Source organism: Semicossyphus pulcher, unplaced genomic scaffold (genome assembly GCF_022749685.1).
Source record: "Semicossyphus pulcher isolate SPU_LCO1_2020_fin unplaced genomic scaffold, fSemPul1.0.p SCAF_23, whole genome shotgun sequence".
Lineage (NCBI taxonomy): Eukaryota > Metazoa > Chordata > Actinopteri > Labriformes > Labridae > Semicossyphus > Semicossyphus pulcher.
The window spans coordinates 7,191,922-7,216,924 of record NW_027211697.1 but is presented as its reverse complement, the minus strand read 5'-3'; the positions used below and the strand labels follow the sequence as shown (position 1 = coordinate 7,216,924).

The 25,003-nt window shown below is 40.9% G+C and overlaps 1 protein-coding gene across 2 annotated transcripts; it reads left to right on the top strand.

Annotated features, from left to right (window-relative positions):
- The first annotated feature begins 926 nt into the window (after positions 1-926).
- On the top strand, positions 927-23,629 carry pbx4 (pre-B-cell leukemia transcription factor 4). Of its 2 annotated transcripts, XM_069674830.1 has the most exons (9): positions 927-1,580; positions 3,889-4,002; positions 5,476-5,549; positions 18,248-18,492; positions 19,449-19,639; positions 19,751-19,886; positions 20,103-20,259; positions 22,473-22,559; positions 23,548-23,629. In XM_069674830.1, the coding sequence occupies exons 1-8, from the start codon at positions 1,396-1,398 to the stop codon at positions 22,514-22,516; spliced, it is 1,146 nt and encodes a 381-aa protein (XP_069530931.1). In that variant the 5' UTR covers positions 927-1,395; the 3' UTR covers positions 22,517-22,559; positions 23,548-23,629. The 2 variants fall into 2 exon arrangements, with proteins under 2 accessions (XP_069530931.1, XP_069530932.1); XM_069674831.1 differs by lacking the exon at positions 3,889-4,002.
- Positions 23,630-25,003: the final 1,374 nt, after the last annotated feature.

The window sequence follows — 25,003 nt, the reverse complement described above, 5'->3', positions numbered from 1 at the left end:
GTGATAAACTACAGCAGAAATGCCCAGTTTGCAAAAAACAAGGACACTTGTTTTCAATCTGTGCTGTCAACATTGTCATACTGAAAACTGATGGGATGTTTCATTCATTGGGGGTTTAGGACAGAATGATATTCTTGGGTTGGACTGTTTTGCTTTGATATTGAATATTGCTGTTGAAATTGCTACATTTTGTCCACATAGAGTGAATTGTCTTTTAGGCACAACTTATGAAACAACACTGACTAGAAGGACCAAATTATCAGGCTACTTCCTGTTCTTTCTATTGCACACTACAATACTTCTGAGTAGGTAGATGTTGCTTTTGCTTTTAGATTCGTATACCCGTGCATATTCTCAAACGAATCTTTTCAGCAGATGAGCAATCAGAGATTGAGGGTTATTGTTACACAAAGCTCTCTAGTGTTAATGGCTAAAAGCGCGGCATAAACTCAGATAGCATGCCATACCAGTCATTTGAATGTAAAACAAAAAACAATCATTTTAAAGTGTTGTTTAGAAATACATTCTGTGAACGGACCTTTATTAAATGGAAATAAGTGCTTTAACCTACAATCATATTGCAAGCAATGTTGATGACGTCAAGGGCTGTCCGTTTGTGTAAATGCCAAATAAAAGGAGAATCATGTAACCTGGCGGAATAATGCAGTTATAGGGTCAAGGAAGTTATGTTATCTTTTTTTTATGCATAGTTGTCAACCTTACATCACCTAATATAGATTTGTATTACTATTGGTACCTACCTGTCTTGTCTTAAGAAGTCTATTGATTAACTCGACCGTAAGCGTGATGCTGTGAGTTCAATAGTCAACGCGACGCACACCGCTCGCGCAGCTCAGATCATCCCACATACTCGCGCGACATCAATAACAATGGCAAACCATAGTCTGTTTTGGTAGGAGATTTCTGATAGGAGCTAGACGGCGAGAAAGCTTAGTCGCTGTATTTCTTTTTTGAATAGTCGATTTTTATATTCAGAGAACAGTGTTCGTCTATTGTTATATTTTTCTTTTTAACATTTTTTTTTTGAAAATGTGCGAGGCGCTGTTGGCAAGCTCACACAGTCTGTGCATGTGTGTCCCTGCTGCTCTTCTGCTGGGCTACAGCTACTAACCTAGCTGCTTTTTCACTCGGTGGTTAGCTAACGTTAGCCTGGCCGCGTTTATTGACTTGAGGTGGAAAACACAAGCGAATGTAAAGCGTGTGTGTGCGATATTTTTATGACAACGGCCCTAAACTATTTTAGAATCGTTGCAGTCGGGTACATTTGGAAGTATTGTATGATTTGTCGTAGAAAATACTTTGCTGGCTAGCTAACAGGCTAGCTATTTGTGTGTATTCTTCGACTGAGGAAAACGGCGAGTTTTCTTTGAAAGTATGGATGACCAGACCAGGATGATGACGGGTCTCACCGGACTCGGTGGACTACCACAAGCCGATGTCGGCGACCCAGACTCGGTTAGGAAACAGCAGTCCCTCGGTCAACCTCAACAAGACATTGGGGATATCCTACAGCAAATAATGGCCATCACCGACGAAAGCCTGGACGAAGCACAGGCCAGGTAAGACAGGCGAAGAGCCATTTTCCACACAAGAAGGCTAAGCTAAAGTGCGCTGTATGTGTCTTATTTCTGCTTAAGGACCGAAACGTTTCAAAGAATCCGTAACAGCAACATTCATCAAATGATGTTACATTGTAATTCGCTCCTGAAAAAACGATGCATTTTGTTACAGAGCAACTTGAACAAACGCATAACAGTGCTGTTGTAACGTTAGTTTCAAATGAGGTTCTTTGTTACTTCAAATCCTGTTTTATAGTAAACTGTAGTTTGAAAACATGTCTCACTTGTTTTAAATACAGCGATAAAGTTAATGTTGATGGTTTAATCAATGAAGGGTTAAACAGAAAAAGTTGCAACTTCCTATTGAGTCAGTAAAATGTTATTAAATGCATATAACAACTTGCCAAATACCAAAGCTGTATTTGCGTAGCATGATTTCTTTTTAGCTTAAGGGGTTTCACGAGGCTAGGACTATATATTGTTTAGGGCTTTTTAAATCGCTGTATAGAGAAAGCAAATCTTATCTACTTAAAGAGTTCGTGTTATCTTCCAATTGCCTCATAGGGCTACATCAAGTTGGCGGATAATATATCCCCTTAAAACCAGTAATCAAAACTACCAAGAAGCGCTTCAAATACATGCAAAATGCTTTCTAAGACATTGCATGTGTTATGATGCTTAAGTCTGGGCTAATTGAGGTAAATTGGGTCTCCTGGTCATGTTTAAAGGCTTTCAAATAATACTAAACAGACTATGCAAAATTCGATTTTCCTTAATTATAACAACATGTATCTGAGATGATGCTCCACATCAAATGAGTGCCAATAACATTAGTCATTGATATGCAAATGAGTGTATACATTAAAGTGAATGTAAAGATGACTCAATTGTCCAACTTATCAGCCATGTGTATCAGTGATGACAGAAATTCTTTTTTTTTTTTTTTTTTACTCATCATTAGGTTTTTTTTAACATATATTTATCGTTGGGAGTATGCACTGCAGTGAGCAACTGACCTGCACTCATTTGCCATGTGGCTAAAGGAGCATAAGGTCAGTTTCAAAAGAAGCGTCAGTATTTCAACAATAGACAACCGTCCACTGCAAGACTGTGGCCACAGTGTGATGTGTCATTAGCTAGTGATTTTCCACCCAACATTTGACCACCTGGTTCTCTTAATTAATTCACTCCTTTTTCACTCCCTCCCTCCCTGGTGTTCATCCTTTTCATTGTGTGCTGGGTGCAATCAATTCTCCTATAATGTGTACGCGAGTGCAGCTGTCCGCAAATCGAGTTTCTATTAATGAGATGGTGGTGAGGGGGAGGGATGATGCTATACCAGCAGCCTATGAACACTGGGATATTACCTTTTCTTCAGTACAAGTTTGAGGACTTAATCAGGCTCTGTTTTTTTTGGAGAATTGCAAATATTTTTGATTTGGAATATTTAATATTTTCCTCTTAAGGACTTTACCCCTGTATGATTTGTGCTGAAAATTTAAAAAAGGTTGTACTATGGTGAAAGAAATCTTGTAAATTTAAATCATTTGAATGAAATAGCCTGTTAATGTGTAGGAAATCATGTAGCATACCTTGTATCAGTTGTTAACTGGCTATTCTGAAAAACTAATAAAGGTGCGGCTGCTCCGGAAGTCTCAAAGTTGTCCAGGCTGCATGCACGTAAATCTAAACTCCCACTCGGTGAATGCCCTTGCCATGTCATACATGTGAAATATAAATACTAAAAGGATTCAAGCTCATTGTCATTTCTGGATACTAATTGTGTGGCAGGTACAAATCGAATCCTTGATGCTGTGCACAGTATAAATAGTCGATAATGATAATGCTGATGGTAAAATATTTGTTTTTTGAACAGTATGAGTTTAGCATTAGCTGATTCACTAGCTTGCTCTAAGTTTGGAGTTGTTACTCTGTGATTGCCTCACAAGTTTACCTCAGGTTACAGGGCCAGAACTTGCACAATACTTCAGGACTTACTGCAGTTTGCTGTAAGAAATAGGTTTGCTATTAAAGAGCAGTTGGTATGATTTAAAATGTACGTGTAAGTCTTCATCAACATCATACCTAACTCTGATCAAGTTTGCCACCCAAACATCAATCCTTCCAAAGGTTATAATCTACAAATCGATGTGTGAGGTGTCTTGCATGAGCATCACACCTTTTTTGTTTAGGGTGGCAGTGTGTTGGGATGGGGAGTGGTCAAGGCAGAGCAAGAACTCAGTCTTGCAGAGTACACTTCCTGCGCACCATCCGCCCTCATCCTCTCACCCTGTCGCCATATGTTCAGATGCTGGCCAGAGGACTCGCCGGCGCATTGGGGTGGATCAGACGACCCCACAGAGGGAGGGAGAGCAGGGGGGGGCATGGCAGGGGGTGGCCTGCCACTCAACTTCCAGCACAGGTCAGTACAGGACCGCATGAGCACCTCCTTCTCCCCCTCCTGCTCATACCCTCCATGCTGATGGCAGCCCTCCCCCAACTCAAATCCAGCAGTGACAGAATTGGTGAACAAAATTACAAATTAAATGCTAGACACATTACTCTTACTCCATACTGCCCCAATATTCTCACAGAAAGGCAATCTTTCGTGAAATATAAAGTATGCGCACTATTTGCTAGTCTTTATAGTCCCCTCATAAATACTGCAGTGGACATTCACAACTGGAATTGGTGTTGAGGTCAGGTTTAGCCAAATCATATTCATCTGTGCTTGTTTTTAATGTGCTTTTGGCAATGTCTTTTGGAAAAGAAATACAGGTGTTTCTTGTTTCATGTTTTTCCAATTCATGCTCATCAAAAATACAGAGGCCTCATGCTGGTTTTGTTTAATTGTCACCTAAACTTTAAATGTATTTTGCACAATTCCGTATTAAAGTTGTTGCCACTGAAACCTGTGTTGCAATAAATGATGCCTGTTGTGTGTAAACCTCTCCATAGAGCACACCAATTGCTCTTTTGCTCTGTGTTTAGAATTAGTCACACAAATTTACAGAGACGTTTTTATTAACGCAATAATACAACAGCACTGCAAACTATGACCACACAGGTAACATAGAGTTAAACAGCATCTCTGACAATGAACTATGCGGGTGTAGTATGATGTATCGCATGCTTGGGGTACATGTTTTTGTTATGTGTGCGTCACACGTGTTTGAATCTAAAAGAATTCTGTTGTATGTGTTCTCAGCTACTAATGCTCTCCCTCACTCTGATGAAATTGATGTTCACTGTCGGTACAGTTCTCAACTGAAGTGTGCAATCATTTAGGGTCCCAGCATTGCTACAGTACTCCAGTCATACCAGTTTGAAACACCTGTAAGCTATATGGGTGTGTAAGTGCATGGATGTGTATTAGTATTAGAAATTAAGGCCCTAAGGTGTTCTGATTTGAGTTACCTGTAAAAGTTTTATCATCAAATTTTAAAATCAATATAAGGATTATCTCTGATAAAACTCAAATTGCAAATTATTCCTAATCAACTTCCAACAAGCAAGTCTTTCTGTAAGAGGAAAAATACATTGCTGTGTATGAACTCTGAAATCTGGCGCTCAGTAATGATGACCTTGAGGTTTGGCATCATTACCTGTCCCACAGTGCAAAGCATCCAAATGACAACATTACTCTTGCTAGTTCGGATTGACGCTTCAGGGATGTTTTTCCACTGACAAAGGCATTTGGCTATTGAAAAAGGCCTTAAACAACATGGCTCTGCCCTGCTGTGTTGTACTGAACTCTTGATATGCCGTATGCATAATACATATAGCTTCTCTACCTGTTTTTATGGGGGAGGACATGGAATGACTTGAGATGGAGGTCTGTTTATCGTAATCCTCCTTGCTCTCTCCCTCTCTTATTCCCTCTTCTCTCTTACAGGAAGCATGCCCTGAACTGTCACAGAATGAAGCCAGCCCTCTTCAGCGTTCTCTGTGAGATCAAAGAGAAGACGGGTGAGTTTCTACTTCACTCGTTCTCTTTGTATTCTCCAGTCTGCACAGGTTCTTACCTAGTGTTGAGATGTAGTGTGCCTTTACTCCAGTTTCCCTGGCACCAAGTTTCTTTTTAATGGGCCCCAAAAGAAAACTCTGTTGGTTTAATATTGATGATCGTATTTGTTGAAGAAATTATTTAGCTGCATGTAGTGTGTATGCTGTGGTTTACTATTCTTCCAAATATGCATGACAATGTTTGTGTTTTGGCCAAGTTATTGCAGCAACTTGCAAATATTTTTGGCCGCTGTCCAGACTTCACACTGTCCTGCTGAAACTGATCTTAGTGGATCAGTGTCTTTGAAACGTGAGTTATATATAAATCATCAGTAGTGCAACGGCACCAGTGTTTACTAAAGCAGGGGAATAAAAGCTACTGCTACAAGTGTCACTACTTTCATTATAATTTTGTTTAATTCGTTTCAATATTAAAAAACTAATTGTTTAGTCTGAGAATTGAGAAAAATGTTCCCCAGAGCCCAAACTGATGTCTTGAAGTAGCCTCTTTTGTCCCACCAACAGACACAAAAAATTCACTGAAATCATGAATCACTTATAATCGATCAAAAGGAAATCATTTGCCAACTATTCTGATGAGATAAATCAACTAATCTGGGCAGCACTACGATAAACTGTCACATCTAAATCATTGAATTTGGAAAATAACCTAATCCTGACAGAAAGTTCATGCACAGTTATTTGACAGCAGGCAGATTCACAAAACTCCACAGGGGTTATTGCTTTACAGTCAAACTGTTTTGCTATTTTAGTACAAAGGGATGTTCTTTTCTCCCACTCTGTTAAAAAGCTACACCACACAGTGTAGGGTAGTTGTGTTGTAGTAATAAATTCCTAAGCACATCAGTGCTGTATCTTCATCCAAACATTACATGCAAAGAAAAAAAAAAGAGTATTCTGCTGCTGTCTTCACAAATAATGCTGAATGTAAAGTACAAATGGTCTGATGGAAACTATTGTAAAAAATCTCAGAATGCTCTTACACATAAAATGACTCAAAGTAAACACACTGGTTATTCTCATCTTGTTAGCTATTCGAGTCAGCTATCTCAGACTCTAGTGTGGCTCAAAAGAGCAGGCCTGGGATGGATGGCAGATTGATGGTTATGGTACTGTAAATGGGGTGCGTTTTTGAATACTCTCCCCCTGCCATTCTCTCTGTGTTCTTGTCCTTCTATGTGCTTTTTCTCTCTTTCACTTGCCGTGTGTGTCTTCTAACAGCAAACCTCTCCTGTTCAAATACAATTTGAAAATGCTGCACTGCTGCCTGTTGTGGCCCTCTGTCAATAATGTATTATTGCTCTCCAGTGATTGGACCAAAGTAAAGGCTAGGCTTGAGTGAGTGGGGCAGGGTACACTGTTTCCCAGGCAACCAGTGGTCTTATTTACCCTAATGCCATTCACTTTGATTTTCACATTTAGTCTCCCAGCAAACTAGAGACAGGGCCTATGAATACTCATACAGCAAGCTGATCAGGAAAAAAACAGACAAGGCATGGAGGCAGGTTAACAGTACATTCATGCTTAAGGTGAAAATGCCAACCATGATCTTTGCCTGTACTCTGCTGGCCATCTGCCATATAGTGCCCCCCCTAACTACACTGTGTACCTGCTTTGGCATTTCTCTTCTACTCCATCAGACCCCCTGCAGGCCCCATTATGTGCCTCTGGAATTTGAATTGACTTCTCTTCAGTGCAGCTTGTGGAAGACCCAATCTGTAGTCCTCTTGTATCTCCACAGATTTTCTGCAGTCGTTTTTTTCACTAACAAACATGCACTTGTGTAGGCACACCCAAATACACACTCTGTCTTTTTTTGCACACATACACACACACACACACCGAACAAGGATAAAAGCAAACCCCGGTCTTGGGTCTACTCCTACTGCCTCGGTCTTGTCCTCTCCCCCTCCCTCCCGATGCCTCGCTCCCATTCTTGAAAGAGAAGACTTGCTCTGAACTCAGGGCTTTGATATGGTAATGTAATGGTGGTGGAGGAGGAGGGTTGGTGGGGGTGTGGGGGATGGGTGGTGAATTCCTCTGAGTGCTGCAGTTGGTTAGATTGTTTTCATTGTAAAGGAAATGTTCTGCGCTAATGCCAGTACCCCCTTCCCACCACTACCACCCCAAAACACCCCCATTTTACAACACTGCCTGCACTGTCCTGAGCTCTCACTTGAAACATGACCTCCATCTTCGTGAAATTTGATACTCGCTAATACTTAAGATGCAATCCAAAAAAGAAATTAAAGCACTTGGAGAAAGACGGGAAATGATCAAAGTTGAGAGCCAGTGGCTTTGCTTCAACTCAGTTCTGTTCTCCCTCGCTCTCATGGGTATTTGCTATAAAAATAGCTCTTGGTGCAATGGGACAGCTTATGCCAAAATCTCTCACAAGCCACTGCAGTTACTCTCAGAAGTTTTTCATTTAGTTTGGGCATGTTTGAGGTGTTTCTCCTTACTTTTATGCATTTCTTGTGCTTTACACTTGAGAACAAAGAATCTGTCACTCACTCTGTTCTGTCACCCTGCTTGAGTCCCTCGTTTTCAAGGCCGAACGTTCCCTGTTGTTTATTTTTGGACAGATTTTAAATGACTATAAAAATAGTTTTTCAAATGGAATTAGAGCTGAAATGTATCGCAAGCCCTGTTACTTTCCCAGTAGTGTCAATGTGTCTTGGGCACTGGTTATTTGCTGTCTACCTTCTCTCTTTGTATATTCTGACCATCCTCTGAGTTGGAACGGATACAATGCCCGATTCTTCAAATGATGAGTTAACTATTTGGTTGAAAATTAAGAGCACTCATGTATTATCTTCCATCTATGTCTGATGGAAGTGTCTTATTTTTCCAACCACCTACAAGCACCAAAATCTTAGATTCAATGCCTGCCAGCAGAGCCAGCAGCACTTAGCTAGTTTTTTGGCAAAGCGGCTAGTTGACAACCCATCATCACATCCTATTAATGTTTTGACAAGATGGATGAATGTTGAGATAGCAAACTCAATGAACTCGCTCTCTGGTTTATTTGTTTTTCACATCGCTTTTTCTGGTTACATGTATGCATCTCTGATTAATACCTTATCAATTGATACAATGGAGGACAATTTAAAGATTTAATACAATTCACAATATTGTTGAAATTCATAAACTTATATCAATATGTTCAGAGTAATTTTGTCCATTCAAATGATCATGCTTTCGAGTATTTAATTAAATTAAGATATGGCAGTCGGGTTGACTCTGCATAGTTAAAATAAAACATCAATTAGAAACCATCATGCAGCGTCTTAGCATTTAATATGCCTGTGGTTTAAAGTGGTTTATACCTGATATATCCTGTAACCTGTAGAAACACCCACACAAGTGCAGCTCTTTGCTGTTTTGTAGTGTAAGTTTTATCTAAATAGATCCTTATAGTATTTTCTGTTTGCCTCCAAACTAGTAAAAAAGTAACCAAACTTTTAAACAACACATGTTACCATTTGAGCAACCAGACTATAATAACATGTTAATTAAATTACCTCACAATTGTTCTTGTAAAAACAACAAAACAACACTTTTCCAAGTCGCACATAGTTGTGACGTGCTTTCACAGCCAGAATAAACACCTTTAGAAACCTAATTTTAAATTGTTAATCTTATTATTTCAGTGGTGTGAGTGGAATGAGAGTTGACAACAAAACTTCACACGCTGGCGTTATCCAGGTGTCGGCCCTTATTTTTTGTAAGAAACAAATATTTTTTGTATTCCAACAATTCTTACAGGGCAAAGTAGATGAAGTGTGGTGAATCACATGCCTCATTTAAGCAACTTAATTTTTATTAGTTTTCAAAGAGCCCAATTTAGAAGAAAGCATTAAAATTTTATGAGTTGTTAGGAACCTCTGGGAAGCCCTTTATATCTTCATGAGGAGAAGCATACAGTGCCTTTCAAGCCGAAAGTGCGAACAAGATGAGATAGTTTGAAGCACAAATGTAACCTATGTGAAGCTATCACACCTTTTTTTTAAGTTTACTGTTATTCGCGTTTAAAAGAAGAATTTGACTACTCATACGAACTTGTAACATGTTGACAGCCTCTGGTTTTCTATCATAAATACTCAGTTTTTCTGTTTACACTCACTCTGCAGTCGTGCTAGATTATCTCATTGGCTTTCCGAAATCTCTGTTGTGTTTTGCGGTGTCCTGCCACTCAATCGTTTTTTTCTTTACCCTGCTCCTTTGCAGAAGAGGATGAAAAAAGATAGCGTGTGTGTGTGTGTGTGTGTGTGGGGTGGGGGGTGGGAGGTGCAGGAGTGATACAGGGAGATTGATGAGGCAGTAAGAGCAGGAGTAATTACTCGGTGTCCATTCCCCAAGCCAGATTGGCAGACGGCTAATATCACACAGACCCCTGGCCCTGACAGACACACCAACGCCCCCCACCCCCCAACTCAAACTGGGGAGGCATAGCACCCCAACCTTCAGCCTAGGCCTAATGGTGTGTGGGCCAAGTGATTTCCCCATGTGGTATTATTCCTGTAGGAAACTTGGCTTCTGTATATTGACATGGGAAACTGCTGTCTTGAGTGTATTGTTCAGTGGGGAACGCTCAGTGGAATTGTTCAGCTTGCTGCAACATGATTTTGACCACGATTCGCAAAGAGCAGCGACTTGGCTTTGCTGTCACAGAGTATTTCTGTGGGACCAGAGTAGTTGGTTATGGACGACAGAGTATAATTTTCTAATACTTTACATGCATTCACAGCAAGAATTGTGTCAATGAAGTGCATTGTTATGTAGGCTCATTTGGGCTCTTAGAAATTAGTAAAAAGGAAAAAAAAGGCCAAAAAAGTTTGAGAAAGCAAATAAAACATATTAACATTCAGGACGTGGGCACAGATACTCGTTAAAGAAGGTGCTGAAATTTTGTCTTGCACAAACTGATAGGCAAGATGCCGTGTTTTGCTTACTTACCTGTTAATTTAAAGCCACACATGCCCTATCAGTTTGCGGCCAACGTAAAAAATATCTACAATATTGAGTGACCCATCAGTATTGGTCGTGGATCACCCACTGGGCGGACTTCTACCTCTTCATCTCATGTGCCCTCCCTCTCAGCATGTCGATGCCTCTCACACTGCTTTTAGGCTTTACTCTTAAAGGAAGCCGGCATCTCCTTAATTAAAGATATGTAAATGTGGTCTCAGCTGGATTGCATTAGTTTGGTGGCAGTGGGTTGGGAGAGTGTCAGAGCCTAGCTCCTAATCCTGACTAATTAAGGATTAATTACAATTGATGGGAGCCCTCCACCCCTCTGCAGTAGTGCACATTGCTGTCCTAGACAGTATGTTTGTATATTTCACACCATGTCATAAATACAGGGGAGAGATGGAAACATCAGCAGTGGTGAAAGGGGGGGTCACTAGCCTCCTCAAGATTAGCAGAATGCTTTAGGTCATTACAGATACTTTAAAGAAACACTCCCTCTGAAGCTTGTGATGCTTATTATCTTAGTACAGAAGGATGGATTGATTTAGAAGCACCTTTTTGCCTGCTATTGGTGTTTAATATATGCAATCAGTAATGTGTGTACAGATCAGCAAAGCCACTTCATGATACCCCTCTGTAAAAACACTCTGCAAATTGTTATCCTGACCAGCCAGACATGTTATTGGCACATCGATGTTATTCCTTACTAAAGCGGTGCCTAGTACCTGTGCAGACAAACCATGGCGCATCAGCTCTCTCTGGCACCATCTGACTGTGTCATAATGCTTGTTCACTTGTTATAAATGGGCACTGCTCTTCTGATCTATCGCTTAATTGCCACCTAATTTGCATAACAGTGCAAATTAACGACCTCTCAAATGAGCGTTCATTTTTCACAAAGTCTTTAGGAGCTCCTTAAGAGTCTCTGCTAATGAGCACAGGAGGCAGCTGGCCTGATGAGAGTTGACTGGGGGAAGATCCTAGCAGTGCTTTAACAAGCCTCCTGCTTAGGTGCTCTTCGTCATCTTCCTCTTCCTCCTGTGACATTTGAAATTTTGAAATGTCTCCCTGTCTTTCTCTGTGCGTAACTGTTACGAGACTGGGGATATCATGTTAGAAATTTAGTCACACATGCTCAGCAGTGCTTAAGATATCCTTTCAGACACTATTAGCTAAGCACTTGTGCCTTAGCGTGAGAGTGTTTTTCCCTGAAAAAGATCCTTATTGCTCAATCACCTAAAATAAAATAAGAATGAGGATGTGTTATTATTTTGGCTGACAATATGCTCCCAATGTAAGAATACATTTGAACAACCTTTAACCAATACAAGTGTGCTTATGGTTTACTTAATGATATTCATGTTATGAGCGAGCTGCTTGCAGATGTAAAATGTATAACATAACTGTATGTTGATATTTTGATTTTAAACGAGGCTGATAAAACATTTCTACTACCATAGCTAGAAACCCTGCCTGATTGAATTGGCCAGGTTCATCACGACTACATTATTTCACCACTTTTTTTGAAACCTGGAAAAATATTTCTTGACTGTTTCGTGCAAGTGAAGTTAATTTTACTCAAAACTATGTTATAAGAAAAAGGCATAACCTGATATTTATCGCATGTCCACCCATTTACTGCTTGTGGAAGTGGCTAAGTGTGTGTATATTTTCATTTTAGCATCGTTGGTATTTTTAAACTTAAATAGATCTTTTGTTAGCTGATAAAATTTGTCTTTTAGTCTACTTTGATTTAAAAACCTGTAAAATCTATTGTAATGGCTACCGGGGAATTAGTTTTGATACTATGCCTAAACTATACATTTGAAGTGTAGGGAAACATCCTTGTAGATCCTATTTTGCCTGATATTTGAATACATTAAGTACTAACAAAAATTAATCATTTGTTTGTGTATTTGTGTGTCCTGGTATGTTATTGAGTAGGCGTCCAGAGGGGGGTACATGTAGTCATCGCAAGGGTGTCGCACCTCACTCTTTAGTTAATTAAGGGCTGATTAATGATGTGTTGGACTGAAGTGTTGTGTTTGCCCAAGGTGTGAGTTCTCCAATTCACACCTTAATCAGACCACAATGCTTTACCTCTCACTCTGCGTGTGTGTGTGTGTGTGTTTATCTTTCTGTGTGTTTTATGTGTCAGAGTAGGGGGCTGCGTGCAACAGGACTCTGGTGAACAACCAAAACAGATGCTGATTAGCCTGAGCTGCTTAAAGTAGGAATGGACATATGGATTAGGCTCATTAAGTTGACTGTACTCAACAAAAATACCCTTTTAGAAGGATGGGGTACATACTTTTTATGTTGATTTGCAGTGGAAATGTGCCCTTTCCCGATATCCATTTGGCAAAAAGCCCATTAGGGAAATGATTCATTTTTAATGCCATACTCTACAACGGGCCTAAGGCAACATTTTATAAACCCAGTGTTTTTTTTTGAGCAACCAATATTCTACCAAAATGGCACGGCAAATCAGAACGCTATTTGCACACAGGAACTTGTTTGTTAAGGTTGACAATCAGTTGTTTAATCAAAGGATTTTTTTCAAAGACTGTGCCAGTAGCACCAAGGCTCCTTCTGGGATTGATAAAGACCACTAGTCGTAATAAAACTTTACTGGGTGACTAACTTTACATAATGAAGGCAAAGTTTGTCTTTCACTGCACGGATTTAAAGGTCATGGACTTTGAAGAATCTGCTCTCTCTGTCTCTCTTACGACACTCAAACTGTTTCTTTCCATAGTGTAAGTCAAACTTACACAGGACTTGTTGTACTAAGAAAATAATAGTTTGGTCTAGTCAGGTTTGAGTTTTGTCAAACTTCTACTTGAGATACTTTTTCTTGCTTCTAAGAAATATGTCAGAGGCGAGAGATGTTTCATGGGATCTGGAAATAGAGTATAACCTGGGGGTTTTAAGCAACCATTCTCGGGGTATTGCATGTTTCAGAATGAAGTTTGTTCTTCCCATAAATTTTAGGGTTACACTTTCCTTCTTAAGTTTGTAGAAAGTAGTTTAATAGAGGTGAATTGGCCCTAGTTCCTACTTTCCCTAGCTACAATTGTATTTCCCAGAAACCGATATATCAGGCAAGCGCTGTTAATCCTTAAACAGTGGTTTACCTAACATATCCGGAAAGCTTCAGTTGAGATTTATTTGAGCCTTTCTTTAAGGTAAATCTGCATATTCATGTCGTGTATTTTCACGATGAAAACCATCTTTCTGTGGCCCGCTCTCTTTATCTGAATACTACATCTGTAATGAAAGAAAAAAATAATGTTTTCAGCATACTATCTTTTCACTCTTTCTGGCTCGTTCACTCTCTGGCACGTCTATACTCCGAATTCAGTAGATTTCTGTAGCCTCTCCCTCTCTCTGTCTCTTTTCCTCTCGAACACATATCTTTTCCTGTGACTCCCTTTTCAATTCTCCTTGGTTCTCCTTCTATCCTCTCTCTCTCCTTACCTTTTTCCCCCCCTTTTTTCTTTCTCTATCCTTCTCTCTCTCCCGCTCCCTTGCTCTCTCCCAGTGAAAGGCTGAGAATACCCAAGGGAGCTGATGCAATTAAAATGCTAATCCTGTCTGTCTACAGAGAGAGGGAGAGGGGGGGCTGACAGCATGAGGGATTGCGGCTCACATGGAGAACTCGACTGAAATGGAGAACAGAGGGAGGGGGGGCACTGGGGTAGGTGGGTGGGGGTGCGCTGAAAGGGAGAGGGGGGAGGGGATGTGTGTTGGGGGGAGACAGAGTGAAAAAGGGGATGCTAGGGAGGGAAAAGACAGACAAGGATAAAGCTTGTGTTGTGAGCTGAGCAATGATATACTGGCTGCGTTTAAGTCTCATCTATCCCTATGTGTGGAAGGCATTATACTTAATGTACAGCACTACACCACTGGTTAGGTTGTTCAACCTTACCTTCCCCACTTCATATATCGGTGTTGTGTCTGCACAGCACACGGTTTCCACATTGGCTGTGCAGAAATGAGAATGATTATGTATGCAGTGAAAGCCCAGCTGGATACCCTGAATATTTCATAGTATGTGTTGCTTGCTCCGTCTCTCAATGCCACACAGCACAGCTAGGGTGGTAACGTGTGCATAATGGTGTGAGTTCTAAGAGCTGTGGATGCAGGCCGTGGGCCTTGAGCTGCCTTCCTATTTAAAAAAGGAATTTAGGTATCATTACTTACGGCACTATGAGTTTGAGTCTCTTAGTAACAGAACCAGCCCAGCAGCAATGTCAGGAGCCAGTTTATCAAAAGGCAACACTTCTTAGATTTTGGAGCAAAAGAACCAACTAACAAGCTCTCACACCTGTAGGGTTTTTATCATCGTTATTAGTCTCGTGCAAAGCTGGAGTATGTGCTCCCTCGTCTCTGTCTCACGGTCCTTTCCTGTGCAGTATCTTAACTCATCTCAACAGCTGCTATAATATTACTAGGCCACTAGACTGTGCTTGAGTGCAATTGTGGGTAATCACAGCTTAATTGGAGTAATTAGGAGAATGTAGGGGTATTAGGCTACAGCTGGGGGCCATAATGAGGAGTGGGGGCAAAAGGGAGGGGGGAGAGGTGAAAAGCTTCAAGAGCCACAGTTGCCCTCTTCACTGTAGGTCAGTTGTACTTCTCAGTGAATGGACAGTGAAGATCAACCCCACACATGACTGTATACCATTAGAGCTGCATGTGGCCAGATGGCCTTAATTTTGTCAGGACACAAAACTGAAACTTTTGCCAAAGCAAAGCACCCAAATAATAATGCAGACTCAACAGGTACAGCGCAAGTACGTCTGCACCTTGATCAATGGATTAATCATAGTTTATGTGGATAGGAAGTACGGAGATCGTTAGTGAATGACTCAAACGAAAGAACAAGAGGAGGGAATGAGATGGGGCGAATCAGGGTCATTAGTTCAGGCGGCTGGGTCTACTGCATTCCTGAGCCCTGAGATGGGGGAGCAGCAGAGCAGGAATGTGCCTTGGAGAGAGAAGAGACCTAAGCAGAGGGAAAGAAAAAGACAAGAAGGAACAAGAAAAAAATAGGGGGGGGGGTGTTGCAATAAGAGGCCTTAAATGGTGGAACAGACTCATTTATCAAATGAAGTTTGAAAAAGCAAAAACTCATCTGCTTCATAGCTCTTGGAAACTTTAAGCAAAACTGTTTTTGTCCTCATTTCTTTCACATCTGTTAGCCCTACACTACTGCTGGCCCATTTGTTAGCTCTGGCTGCTCAACGCCAGCAAACTTGTTTTTCAAGACAACTCTCTACGGGGGAAACTTTGACGAAACATAATGACTCATAAGATTGTAAGAGTTGCGCTAATAAGAGAAGCCCTGAATGAGAGAGTTCATGCACCCCCTAACCTTTGGTGATGAGCTTTGACTAACCAGCGTAATCCCTTAGGAGGACAAGCGCCTAACCCAGTTTCCACTGGGATTAATCTTGTCATCCATATTGTTGGCGTCTGTCTCTCTCAGAGTCCTCTCTGGTTTCACCACTGTTTAAATTGACTTTTACCTCATTAACTTAATCTCTAGTTACAAAGATCAGCATGTATGGAAACGTAGTGCTATGTTTATTTGTGACACATTTCTTTAATTATCTCCATATAAGTTTGCAAAAATTGTCCCTTTTAACTTTCTTATTTCTTAACCATAATAATAATATTTTAAAAATCCGCTTAGAGCGTTTTCACAGTACAGACACAGCCATAGTTTAAGTAGGAAATGACCTCCTCCTCATAGCTTATGGGGGAATGCTCAGTTTGAATCCTTTGAGTTTGCTTAGTAATACTATCTAAAAGGACTTGCTCAGTCAGGTAAATCATCGTCTGTCTCACCAGACATTGCATGTGGGTTACCCCAAGGCTAAATTTATGACCCCTCCTCTTTTCAGGCTTCCACTTGGTCATATAATCCATAGGCATAATGTTTCCTGTCATAGCAATACTGATGACACAGTTAAGAAGACACAATTATCCCAACTGCCCTAACTCTTGAAGAAACTGTCTCAAGGATATTAAATGTTTGATGTCACTGAATTTTGTTTCAGTTAAAAGCAAGCAAAATGGAAACATTCGTTTTTGTCAGCCACGTTTCAGAAATCATTTTACAAGTTCCTGTTGACTGATCATCTAATGTAGTGTAGTTATTTTTGACACTAACCTGACTTTGATGTAAAGAGTTTTGCAGTCTTGCATTCCTCAACTCAGAAATGTATCACAAACTAGGTCGTTTATATGTTGTGCTGATTATGAGAAAGCAATTAATGCAATTATTTCATCTCATTAAGCCTGCTGCTTCTCACTTTGTGACTTCTTCAGTTATAAATCAATCTCAAGCTTGTGCAAAGTGCTGCTGCAAGATATTTAACTGTCACTCAATGTAGAGATCACATGACTTTTGCACACCTGCATTTGCTACCAGTAAGATATAGAATTGATTTTAAGATCTTACTGATAACGTTCAAAGCACCTGACCTTTTAACTGATTATAACCTGAGTTAAAGCCTAAGGTCCTTGTGCAACGCCCTTTATTTGTTCCACAGTCCAGGCCCAAGACTAAAGGTGACTGACTGATTAATTATTATTTCTGAATTTAAATACCTTGTATTTAGTTGCAGTTGCCTACCTCACACAAAACCCATTGTTTCTTTTTTTGTTTCTTTAATTGCAGTTTTATGGAAAGCACTTAGAAGGCATTACCTTTAAAAAATTGTTTTAATTATTTAAGTGGATTAAAGGTGCTCAGAGCTGCAATGTGACATCTTCAAATTTTGTGTGGCCAACAGTCCAAACTTTAAAAATTTTGCACTAAAATCAAATTTAACAAGTTAGCACTAAAATCACTTTGTCAATAAATATTACTGAAGTAAAATTAGTATCTCAATTTGATGTACAGAATACTTCAACTGTTTGTATATAATGTCCCCAAGATTTTCAGCTGTGATAGCAAGTTTTTACTCTTACTTTCTGAAGTTGAACGATTAAGAGGCAAAAGGGTCAAGAGAAAATGTAGTTAAGTTTTTAAAGCTTTGGGCTCTGAAGAAAAGGTGGTTGTCGGTACTTAAAACTTTTCAGTAACAGAGTGGTATCTGTAAGCGTGTGTGTGTGTGTGTGTGTGTGTGTGTGAAAAAGAGAGAGAGAGATGAGAGCATGGCTGCAGGCTGACAGAGGTCCTGGTATAATGCAGTGGTGGGGAGCAGCAACTGATAACTATACTTATGGCCACTGGGGCTCATAGTGACAGCACATGCACTCCCATTACTGGTCCCATGCCTCATGCCCTTATATCTGGCAGCCTGCCACAATGGGACCACACTGCCCTCTGCTGTTCATTTTGAGGAAGTTCAGGCTCATTGGGAATTCACTCAGGCGCTCATAGCAATGACTCAGGGGAGAAACTTGACTGGGTTTTGACAGGGCTGTACTTCTCTGAATTTTAGCAGTGATGAAACGCCTTTCTATGCACCCTCCAACGCCTTGAAGGGAAATGTGTGGTCCGTTAGTTTTCAAAAAGTTTTTAAACAAACAGCTTTTCTCTTCCCTAGAGAGGTGATGTAGCTTGGACAACAAAAACTGAATTTTCTCCATTTTACATCTAAACACCACCCTTGCCTAACCCCTGTACTTTTCCCCCATATCCTGTGCAGTGCTGAGTATACGAGGTGTGCAGGAGGAGGACCCCCCAGATCCCCAGATCATGCGGTTGGACAACATGTTGCTCGCAGAGGGTGTGTCAGGGCCAGAGAAGGGAGGAGGATCAGCCGCAGCAGCTGCAGCTGCAGCAGCAGCAGGGGGCTCACCCACCGACAGCAGCATCGAACACTCCGACTACAGAGCCAAGTTAGCCCAGATCCGTCAGATCTATCACTCTGAGCTGGAGAAGTACGAGCAGGTGTGTACAGAGCTGAACATAATGCTTAAACATGAACTGTCATCCACAAAATTTAACATGTTATAATTAAATACATTTGCAAAGAAATACATAGTAAACTTGATGTGACCTAAGGATTTTATTGCTGCGCTTTAAATGGAAAAGACTGGCTACTCCTGTTGTCATGTTTGGAAGCATTTTAATTACTACTATCAGCTGCTGTAGTTTTGTTTGAAATGCAAACTTGCACAGGGATTGGCAACCACATGCCACAGGCAGCTTGCAGTCTGCAGATAGCATTCAATCAAAGACATAACTCCTCGACTTCAACCAGTCAGTAAACAAGCTGTAAAAAGATATCTGTCATAGTCAACTCTAGAAAGGAAATCTGGGCTTGTCCTTATTCTTTTGTACCCTGAAGTCCCTCACAGTGAAACTATCCAACCAAAGACATTTCAAAGCCACGGCACAAAACAAACTTCCTTTGTCTGCCATTCATGTGCACGTAGCTCGCCAGCGTTGGCGTGGGACAGTCTCCGCTCATGCGCAATGCAAAGGGAGAGTTCATGCAGGTAGGCAGGCAGGTCAAGAGACAGATAAGCCATCCAATCATTATATCAGGTCTGCGACTGCCATAGACACTGTTTCTATGGGAACAGAATCAACAAAGTGCTTCCAAAAATAAATAGCATACCTAAGCTTTAAAATAAATTGCTTTCAATACAGATGCTTAAATATGGGGGCTTCATAATGAGCATTAAATTATTTTGAAATGAATAAATTCTGGTACACTAGATGATCTCACCAACAACAAATTGTTATTATTTTCATTATTTTTTTTTTAACAAAAGATAAAAAGTTACCTTTCAATATAGTCAGACAGCTGAGGCCTAAATGTCTTGCCACTGTACAGCATATTTGCCAGGGCCTTTTATTTTTACAGTAGCATTAAACTCCTTTCTCTCTCCATGGACCAGGCCTGTAGTGAGTTCACCAACCATGTAATGAACCTGCTGAGAGAGCAGTCTCGCACACGACCCATTTCTCCCAAGGAGATTGAGCGCATGGTTGCCATCATCCACCGCAAGTTCAGCTCCATTCAGATGCAGCTCAAACAGAGCACCTGCGAGGCTGTCATGATTCTACGCTCACGCTTCCTTGATGCCAGGTTAGTGTGTGTGTGTGTGTGTGTGTGTGTGTGTGATAGGTGGCTGGTTATTTTGAAGTTGCTGTTACATTCCAAGCATTTTGTTTATTATCTGTTCTCTCTGTTTGTCAGACGTAAGAGGCGCAACTTCAACAAGCAAGCTACAGAGGTGTTGAACGAGTATTTCTACTCCCACCTGTCTAACCCCTACCCTAGTGAGGAAGCCAAGGAGGAACTGGCCAAAAAGTGTGGAATCACTGTGTCTCAGGTAAATTTATACCACCTGTATTATGTCCAGGATTCTCTAAGTGAAGTACACTGTAGCTGATTTTGTGAAAGCTGGGGTTATTTTGGTTGTTTTACCCAGGATCACTGGCCTCTGTCTCAAGTTTCAGTGCATACTTTATAGCATCTTTTGAAAAGGCTTACACAGCTGTAAACAAAGGAAAAATTGCTTCTGAATATTTGACCGTCTGTCCCTCAGGTCTCTAATTGGTTTGGCAACAAGAGAATACGCTACAAGAAGAACATTGGTAAGTTCCAGGAGGAAGCGAACCTCTACGCGGTCAAAACAGCGGTGGATGCTGCCAATGTGTCTGCGCAGGCGAGCCAGGCTAACTCCCCAGCAACGCCCAACTCAGGTACTACATCCTCCATCTCATTACCCACAAGTCCTGCCATTTCTCATTTACAGCCTTTTAAATACATATTTATTCCTAAACAAAACCGAACACCATCGAATCACACTGACTGTATGAAAGGCTGACTTGATTTGTCAGAGGAAAACCTACTTCTGCAAGTTCGCTTTCAGCCAGCCGCCACAGTGTGGTCAGAGTCGTGTGAAGTCATTTGTTTGGCATGAAATCTTTGGTAAAACGTGTCTATCCACAGAATTATATAGTGTGTTGGCTGTAATCAAAAACCTCAACACCATCTTGTTACATTCAGCACTCAAGAGAAAGCATTGAAAGTCACATTCTGAAAATGTCTAATTACTTTGCAGCTCTTTAGGTGACCTAGTTATTTAAGCTCGCTTATTTTACCGTAATGCAATTGATTGTATTGCGTAAATCATGAATAATTTTCTACCCTACATCCTCATGTGTGAAAAGTTCCTGCTGTTTTTTGAAATGTCTAACACATAAAGCCATTGCTTGTGGTATCAGTGGCAGGATAAGTGCTCAGTTTAGCGCAGTTTCCACAATCTTTGCATCTTCAGTTTCTTGTACATTGTCTTGTAACACCGAGGGTATAGTAATAATATAGTCTCCCATTTACCCAGGAAGCCAGATGAAACAGGTAGTCATTCAGATGTGTGATTTCTATAAATATTTGTGACCTCTTTGGATTGTCCGTTTGCTAGAACCTTTAAAGACTAAGACTCAAAGGTGGGGCTTGAAGCGATTTGTGACAGAGGGTATTTTATTTGTAAGAAGTGGTCATAGGAATTAGAGACTGGATGATGGCCAGAGTGCACAATTTTGTTTGCTACAAATAGAGATTGACACGCAAAAAAGTAGCAATGCTGCAGCAAATTGCATTACTAGAGGACTAGCATTTTTAGATGAGATAGATTAGAATTAAAACTAATGTACTGTATACAAACAATGTAATCTGAATGCACCAATGTTGATCCAAATATAGGCAATCCTTCTCAGCATAGTGCCTCTAGTGTCTAATGTCTAGTGTCTACCACTACGGTCAGACAGGGAGCCTCCACCTGCCATCACTTCATTCTATCCCTATATGACAAACAAACACCAACTCTTGATAAAGGGAATGGTCAGTTCTCTAATTTAAGTCCAATCTTTAATCCACACAGAAGGGCGGTTCAGTCAGAGAAACCACATTAACTTAGTAATAATCTATTCACAATAAGCTAGCTGAGTAGCTAGCATATTAGAATATACCTCCTCCAGTCAATGTCCATGAACACCGTGACCTTCTGACCCCATGACACTGTTGTGGACCTGATTGGATATTGGCTATATATATTGCCTGCAGGGTCACCAGGGTCATACAGTTTGTCTCACACAGGCGACACCTACCTTGGCCTGCGTTCACTCAACGGGGAGGGTCTCACCATCGCCCCCTCTCTACAGCCGCAGGTATGCACTGAGGACAGCTGCAGAGTTGACCTCAATGCTGTTAACCTAGCCACCCAGAATCCCAGGACACCTACCCTTAGCCTAGCTTCCTTTCGATCTCGACCCCTCCTCAGATCCCGTCCCGACTTTACCTCTGACCCCGTCATGTCCTCCCCCAACACAAACACAGACAAGCTGAGCCGTGAGGAGCTTATGGCTTCACTCAAGAGGAATTATGTCAGCTTGTTTAAGGCTGTTTAGTGATATACACATAGTCCCTGTATCTATTTAAGAGAGCAAATAGGCCCTGCCCTTCTATTCCATTGTTTTCCTTGCCCTCTCCTCGTCTCTCCATATGTTCTCCCCCTTGTGTGGACCAAAATAAATTCCCTCAAAGTGAACAATCTGTGTTATTTTTGTCTGTTATAGATATAAACAGTTTGGTTGTTCTGGAGGGATCCACAGATTTCCGCTGTGAAGCTTTAAGAATTTAACAGACTACAAAATTGGTTTTGGCTTCAATTGCAGTCTTTTTTTTTTTTCCACAAAAACTTGAGCAGAAGTTGTATAATGGAGAGTCATGTAGTTTATGTGTGAGCCTTAATGTGTTGTGCTGCACGGACTGTAAGCACACACTGACTCTGAAGCATATAGTCGAGGTTTGTGGACACTCCTCTGTTCAACCATTGGTTGTATTGTAAAAACGAAACATTATTCAGCTGTCTAAATGTTTTCCTGAATTTGTGGGTGTGTTTTGTCTTGGATAGGTGGATACCCTGCACCGTGCTACACACCTGATGGGCGGCTATGAGGAGCTGTCGGGTAGTGGCCTCTACACCCCTCATCGCCTGGATGTAAGTGCCAACTCAAGGCTTTTTTTGTGGTGTAGTTTGTTAAAATCCATTCTGGTAGACAAACTGCTACACTAGACATCATCTTTATCTTGTTAGTTAAGTGTTAAAGATTAGAAATTAATTGCTTAAATTTAGTTCCCTAGACAGAATAATCAGCGTTATTACATGCACATAAGTAAACCGGATGCAGTCAGCTTAGCGTAAGCCGATTTCTTAAATGTCAAGAACACAAATGGGGTTTTCTGTAATCAGGGTGGGGGATCGCTATTTCTCTTCCATGTACAATATAAGTGTAACTTATAATAATGTGCAAGCAAATGGGTAACTTCACCCCTCATTTTACATTGCGATGCAACCCCATTTTTAATGTATAAATCCCAAAGATACCTGCATGTTTGGCAGCACCTACTGCGATAAGCTAGTTAGCTAACTCTTCAGCTTTTACCTGTTTGCCTTCATTAAATGTCCAATCGGTTTCTTTTTCTTGGACTTTGCCCTTTTTAAGTTAAATCGCCGTCTACAGCCATTGATCTTTTCTTTGTTTGTTCAACCATCGTAACTTTGCCATGACTAACACATTGTTGTACTTAAAATACACAGGCTTTCATCAGTTAGTCATGGTCTCAATCACCATCACCGTATTCAGCTTTAGGGACTTGACAGACATATATCTAAACACAAATCTTAGAGATGATTAGAAAGGAGACTTAAAATAAAAGTAGTGACCATGCCTCCAAAATAACATAGTTAAGAATTGCTGTAAATCCACATATCCCAACGCATCAGAATTGAGCACAGTGCAGGTAATGTGAAGAGTTTTAGATGCACGATCGCATCATGTTTAATCAAGCGCCTACAACATACAGAATATAATCAGCTGTTATCTTGCTTTATCTTGAGGATGTATCATTTCACTACTAAGCACAAATATAGCTGATTTGGACTACTTAATATAAAACTCCTATAATAATACTCTCTTCTCTTGCAGGCTAACAGCTGGCAGGACACCGCCAACCCCCACTCGGTCACCTCCCCTCCTGGTCCTCCTGGCAGCGTCCACTCCGACACCTCCAACTGATTTGGTGGCTCTCACTGCCATGACTCCATTCCGACTGCGGTCTCAGTTGACTACCATCCTCTGTACTCATTTCCACTACTCCCTCGTCTCTCAAACAGACAGCCACACAAGGCCGTACTCTCATTTCATAAAACACCAGACTGTGCTGGAACACAGGACAGCCGAACAGTAGTCAGGAGGAGTTCCTGCCTCCACCTCACAGCTCCACTTCAATGCTAGAAGCTCCTTAACTCAGAATACAAGAGGGACGGAGCTTATTGATGCTGAGACAGATAGAAAACATCTTCACTATCAAGGACTTTTTGAAACCACTGACCCAGCTGTGTAGATGATCATGATGTCTGTACATTATGTGTATATGCACGATAACTTCACACAGTACTCACACAGCTTGTCATTTACTGTTGACCTCTGCACTCGACCCTCTGCTTTGGAAAACTGTGTGTGATTGCCTGTATCTCTTGAAGCCTTGGCATTTGACAGCCAAACCGTTGATACAGATCACCAGGGAGCTCTGCTCAACTTGCTCGTACCAAAGTGCTGCCCCAGTGGTTGTCAACACATCTGTTTCTCCGAGATCACCCTCTCCCAAGTCAACACAAGACACTGTTTTATCTTCCAGTCCTTATAGCTTGATGTTTCAATCTGTTGGAGATTTCTAAAGGAATAGTTGAGATATGCACAAATGTGCATGCACACTCCTTTCATAACACACACCATAAACTTTTCAGTGGTTTTCATAGTAAGCTGACATAAACGATGTGTCAAGCACAACGGTTAGCATCCTCGTTATGGGTAGTTAAGGGGATCACTGTTCTAAAGCAGACAGAACAGTCGATAATAGGGCTGGTGGAAATAGGAGGGCAGAGAGGAGATTATATTTGGTTGAGTGGATGTAACAATAGCCCTTTTTGTTGCTAACCAATAGAGGGTGTTGGTAGATGGCTTGTAGACTTTACTTCTTGCTTTCTGTCCACTAGTTTATTTGATTGTAGGCTATTTTCTAATGCTGTTTCACCAAGAATGCACCAGCCACCACCAAAAATGAGCTCAATAAAGCATCTAAATGACGTGAGGAAGAGAGGGATGGAAAGTTCGTGGGGCATCGATGTGTTATTGGGACAAACGTGACATGAATATAGAAACGTGACTGTCTTCCATGCATGTAGGACTTCTAGGCGTGATATTATTGTTTTCATTTAACCTTCCAAGTTTTTAGCTTCGTTTTTATTAACAAAAAAATAAAGGGTATTATTATTACAGTCAGACCAAAAAGGAAAAAGTGCATCATTTATTGCTATGATGCGTGTGTCTCTGTGTGGGCGTGTGTACAGTGTTCTTGGGATGTCTTAGTCAAACTGGCTGG